The sequence below is a fragment of the Setaria italica genome, chromosome VI (genome assembly GCF_000263155.2).
Source record: "Setaria italica strain Yugu1 chromosome VI, Setaria_italica_v2.0, whole genome shotgun sequence".
NCBI lineage: Eukaryota > Viridiplantae > Streptophyta > Magnoliopsida > Poales > Poaceae > Setaria > Setaria italica.
In genome coordinates, this window is record NC_028455.1 from 28413977 (window position 1) to 28419658 (window position 5682).

Genomic DNA, 5682 nt, shown 5'->3' on the forward strand with positions numbered 1-5682 from the left:
TGCGGGCGCCGACAAACAGGCTCCGTGCGCCGCCGGCAGCGGCTGCCTGCCTGCTCGAGCTCGGGCCTGCGGGAGCGCTTGGTACATGAATGGTCAGAATGGGATGGAAGAAACCAATCAAGAAGAGTAGAGTCATTATCAAAAAAGAAGAGTAGAGTGAGAACAGGAAAGGGGAGCAACTCACCGGAGGTCGCCGGCGAGTGGGAGATTCGTTGGGCTGGCCACGCCCACGCGTCGCGGACAGAAGTCGCTTGTGCGTGCTGCGTCGAGCGTACGCGGTCTTGGCTGGCTGCGGCTCGTCGCCGGCGGCCGGCGGGGATCGTTCGTTCGAGCAGGCGGGCGGCGGTGCGACGCCGTACTGCGTGTCGAGGCCTCGGGGACGAGGCTGGGCAACAACGGTGGGATGAGATAAGGGCGTCGGGGTTATCATGGGCTGGGCTGTATACGGGATATAGCCTGGATACGTGTTTGGCCCGCGTTGGGGTTATATGTACCACAATGTGGTGGGCTCATCGGCACGTTCACCGCCAGCCCAAGTAAAGATGACGGCTTCGTGTAGAGTGTTTCGTGCATCACCTAATTTTCTCCACCAATTCCGTCGATCAAAGCCACCGCCTACCACGCTTGCTCAATCATGGAGTCACGCCCATGCCCCCACTGCCTTCTGCTGCCACGCTACTCCTAACCCCCACCCAACCAGCAGTCACACACATCCTGCAATCACGCCATGTTAAGATACGCGAACTCCAACTAGATCGACTTAACTAACTGATACGATGTGTGCAACACACGTCAGGTACCGGGAGCTTTGATCCAGCCACCTTTGACCATCGACAAATCGACTGGGCTCTGGCCCGATTCTTCTGTCGCGTGCATGCGGCTGACATCTTCAAAGGAGACAACATGCAAACAGAGCCACGAACGCATAGCCATATGGGCCATCGTCCTAGGATCAGCATGCACCGGACGCAGAGCCCGACTGGCGGAGGATCGGAGGCGCCTTTTGATCTTCGAATCTCACCAGTCTTGGACCACGGATCTTGAGGATGCGGCCGAGAGGTGACCGGTGAATCGAAACTCTCGCGTGCTGTTCGATGCATGGTGTTGGAGAGGAAGATGCAGCCACCATTGCCGCCGCCCGAGCACCGGAGAGCCCTCCGGTTCGTGGTCTTCCTGGCCGTCTCCCTCCTGGCCTTCTCCTGCTGGGCTCTCGTCAATTCCAGGATCAACGACGCCATTCCCGACTCCGCCGTCCTGGTGCGCGACGCCGACGACAAGACGGCGCCCGCGCTCACCGGCGACGACCCGGCGGCGGCCGTCCCGGTGGGCGGTGCCGCGACGGCGCGCGCGGCGAATCTGAGCGATCCGGTGATCCGGGTGCCGCCGCTGGTACGAGGTGGAGGAGGGGAAGGGGAGCAACGGATCAGCGAGAGGTGCGACGCGGACCTCGCGGCGCTCCGGGTGTACGTGTACGACCTGCCGGCGGAGTTCCACTTCGGCATGCTGGGGTGGGACGGCGGCAAGGGGAGGTTGGCGGCGGCGTGGCCCGACGTCGGTGACGCCCGCGCCGCGCCGCACTACCCCGGCGGGCTCAACCTGCAGCACAGCGTGGCGTACTGGCTCTTGCTGGACATCCTGTCCTCCTCCACCCCGCCGCCCGGCAGGCCCTGCGTCGCCGTCAGGGTGGCGAACGCGAGCCTCGCCGACGTCTTCTTCGTGCCCTTCTTCGCGTCGCTGAGCTACAACCGCCACTCGAAGCTCCGGCGCGGGGAGAAGGTGAGCCGGAACCGGGCCCTGCAGGCCGAGCTGGTGAAGTACCTGTCGCGGAAGGAGGAATGGAGGCGGTGGGGCGGCCGGGACCACCTCATCGTGCCGCACCACCCCAACAGCATGATGGAGGCCCGGAAGCGGCTCAGCGCCGCCATGTTCGTGCTCTCCGACTTCGGGAGGTACTCGCCGGACGTCGCCAACCTCAAGAAGGACGTCATCGCGCCGTACAAGCACGTCGTCCGCTCCCTCGCCGACGACGAGTCGCCGGCGTTCGACCAGCGCCCCGTCCTCGCATATTTCCAAGGCGCCATCCACAGGAAAGCTGTAAGCAATTCAATCGCTCTGTCCTCACGACTACAAGATCGAGTTGCCGGAAGAAGCTTTTGAGCAAATTGGTGGCGTTTTTCAGGGCGGCAAGGTTCGGCAGAAGCTGTACCAGCTGCTCAAGGACGAGCGCGACGTGCACTTCACCTACGGCAGCGTCCGGCGGGACGGCATCCGGCGCGCCACGGCGGGGATGTCAACGTCCAAGTTCTGCCTCAACATCGCCGGCGACACGCCGTCGTCGAACCGGCTCTTCGACGCCATCGCGAGCCACTGCGTCCCGGTCATCGTCAGCGACGACATCGAGCTGCCGTTCGAGGACGTGCTGGACTACTCGGAGTTCTGCGTGTTCGTGCGCGCCGCCGACGCCGCCAGGAAGGGGTTCCTGCTGCGCCTGCTCCGGGGCATCTCCCGCGAAGAGTGGACCAGGATGTGGGGGAGGCTCAAGGAGGTGGCGCGGCACTTCGAGTACCAGTACCCGTCGCGGCCGGGCGACGCCGTGCAGATGATCTGGGGCGCGGTGGCGAGGAAGATGCACTCCGTGAAGCTGCAGCTGCACAAGCGCGGGAGGTATCAGAGAACGGGTTCGGAATCATGAAGTTCTTAACGTGAATGGAGATGGTTCCGAGCTGGATTGCAGACTGAACCTGAAGCAGCAAGTTGCAACAACTGGTTAGAAGGTAAATTTCGGGTGAATAATTGTCAATTTTGTGATTTCTATTAGCGAGAAAGAAACACTACTACTAGTGGCTTGAGATTTTGGGAGCATATGCTGTGAGTTTAACAGAAGACACCAAATACGCTTCGTAAATAGATGTGGTAATACAATTGAAAAAGCAACATTTCTTTTTGTCGACTGCTGCTCGGGTTGACTGAATTGCAGCAGCCGATTAAGAAGAAATGGTGCTTTTGCAAATTACTTGACTGAACAGGAACATATGTAGCAGGATTTGAAGATGTTCTTGTTCAGTTGAATTGTACAAAGACAGTAGTGCAAGGCCTTCATTTTGAGAATCCTCCAAATATTGGAAGTTCCGTGTGAAGAATAAAAACGTTCACGACATTATCCTACGAAACAACATTGTGTTAGTTCTGAGCTCATGCTATAGGGAATCGTATAGAGGCATGATCTGTGTGCACGAATACTGGAACACGATCTGTGTGCGCGAATACTGGAATACGCTATGCGGCTGTCAGCCTCAGCCCTCTCGCATACACGTGGAGAAGAAGATGACAGCTGATGTCGAGGGCACCAGAGACAGAGCTCAAAGCCTGAAACAGAGAGGCTTGATTGAGTTGGCGCCGCTCGATCGGAGCTGTTTGTGGATCGTGTTATACTAGCCGTGTTGCATGTTTTCTAGCATTTGCGTTGTTTTTCTAGCATCCCAAGAGATAAAATGAACAGTGCGTGCTGTTACAGTTTCGAGCTTCTACAGTGAGCCTTGTTTTCTTTTTCGGTTTTCCAGCCAACAATTTTGAACTCTCTTCTTCTCAACTAATATAAGACAGGCAGATTCCCGGTCGTCTAAAAAGTACTCCTTGATTTTTATTTATAAGGCACGCATATCAAGATTCAAACTTTGCAATCTTTGACCAATAATTTAACTATTAATTTTTTATTTTTCTAATATAAACTTTATATGGATGGATTCGTACCATGGTTACAAGTTTATAACCATAAATAATATAATATAAGATAAATGAATGGTTAAAGTGTTGTTTGGAAGACTGTGCCAAGTCATGCCGTACCTTATAAACATGAGAAAATTCCCTGTGTGACATTCGAAATTTCAATCTTCCTTACGTAACATCGAATCCAATTTTTCGTGCCTTGTATGGCACTACCGTCGGTTCCGTCCACAGAATTGTTTTTTACTCGTAGAAGTCTGTCAGATTGTTAATGTCGTGACCAAAATACTCTTACCTATTGGACCCATCCGCTGGTCAAGAGCCTCCTCTTTCTCCCTTCTCCCTTTGGCAGTCTTCTTTCTCCCGACCCTCCTCTTTCCTCATCCAAATCCCACCGGCGAAACCCTAGGTCCCAGCCTCCCTGGACCGTGTGTGTGTGCTGGCGGACGGGATCAAGGCGCGTGGGGTGGCGGCCGTGCGGGCGGGCGTGGGAGGTCGCGCCGCTGGCAAGCACGGGCGCCGGCGCGGGAGGTGCCTCGCTGGCGGGCGCAGGCAGGCGAGTGGGAGAATAGGCAGGCATGGAGAAATTTCAACCATAGTGCTTCCAAAGGATTGGCTTCCAGAAGAGTGAGTTTAACTAATCTAGGCTGTGAAGTAGTCATGATGCAGTAGGACTAGGTTCATGCAAGGCTTTAGGTTTGATTCTTTCTTTGAACAGGATGGATTCTAGGTCAAGTTATTTTCTGAACATCAAACGTCTTGGGAACCCTAAGTCTTGGAAACCCTAAGAAAGTGAGAAAAGAATTCAGATATTTTTGCTTTGACAAGGTTATTGATTCAGACACTACCAATTTCAAGGATTTTACTGAATCTATTGTAGACCAATATCTGCCAGGTTACTTAGAAGTGCCACATATTCAGTATTGTGATAGTGTTCTGAACACCTTTCCTAAAGTTAAAACATATCAGGATTTGCAGTTAATGTTTGACAAGCACAGGTAGACAAAGGTTGTTCAAAGTTCATTTCCTATACTGATCCCATGGACCATTTGTACCTATCACCGAGTGGTAGAGTGATGATATTCCCTCACCATCTGAGCCCAAGAAAACCCAACCTATGCAGCAGCAGCCTAACAACAGCACCCAAACAGATGAAGATAGCAACCTAAAAAACCCATTGCCTGAGAATGAACATCTTGATGTTGATGAGAAGATCATGTACTTAACCAATGAGCCTCCAGGTGCTGAAAATGTTCTTATTTGTGTTGCTGAGGAGGAGCAGGATGAGGGTAATCCAGCTAAGGAGAAGCAGGATAAGGGTGAGGATGGGTCAGATAGTGATAAGTCCGAGGAAGAGGAAAAAGATGAAGATGCAGATGTAGATGAGCCTGAACATGTCCCAAATGTACAATATGATCAGATGATCCTCCAACGGCAGTAGGCAGCACATACCCCAATATGGAAGAGTTTAAGTTGGCTCTAAGTTCTCATACAATAAGGAATGAATTTGAATTTAACACTGAGACGAGTACACCATATAGATTGAGGGCCTACTGTTTAAGGAAAAGCAAAGATAAGTGTCCTTGGAGGTTACATGCTTCTACAATGGAGGACATGTGCACTGTAGTGGTAAGCAAAACATAATTCTTTCATTTATTTTTTTTAATGGAGGCAATAAACATTTAAGCCTAATGTTCATTACCTATGTTTCATTGTAATAGGTTAAAAAGAATCCTTGTGCCCACAGTTGTTCAAGCACAAGAAGAAAGAAAAAGGTGAAGAATGCAACCAAATTCTGGATTTGTGCTAAGGTGAAAGATTGGCTAATTTAAGATGAAACTTTGAGAGAAAAGACATTGCAAATGAAGCTTAAAGAATGCTACAAGGTTGACATCCACTGAAACAACTTTACGGTGATTGGGATAAGAGCGTTGACAATATGTATAGGTTTAAGGCAGA

At 52.3% G+C, this 5682-nt stretch overlaps 1 protein-coding gene across 1 annotated transcript; it reads left to right on the top strand.

Annotated features, from left to right (window-relative positions):
• The first annotated feature begins 935 nt into the window (after window positions 1-935).
• LOC101781405 (probable arabinosyltransferase ARAD1) lies at window positions 936-3088 on the top strand. The gene is made up of 2 exons (XM_004974679.3): window positions 936-2094; window positions 2180-3088. Exons 1-2 carry the CDS (start codon window positions 1099-1101, stop codon window positions 2690-2692), a joined length of 1509 nt encoding a protein of 502 aa, XP_004974736.1. The 5' UTR covers window positions 936-1098; the 3' UTR covers window positions 2693-3088.
• The last annotated feature ends 2594 nt before the right edge of the window (window positions 3089-5682 follow it).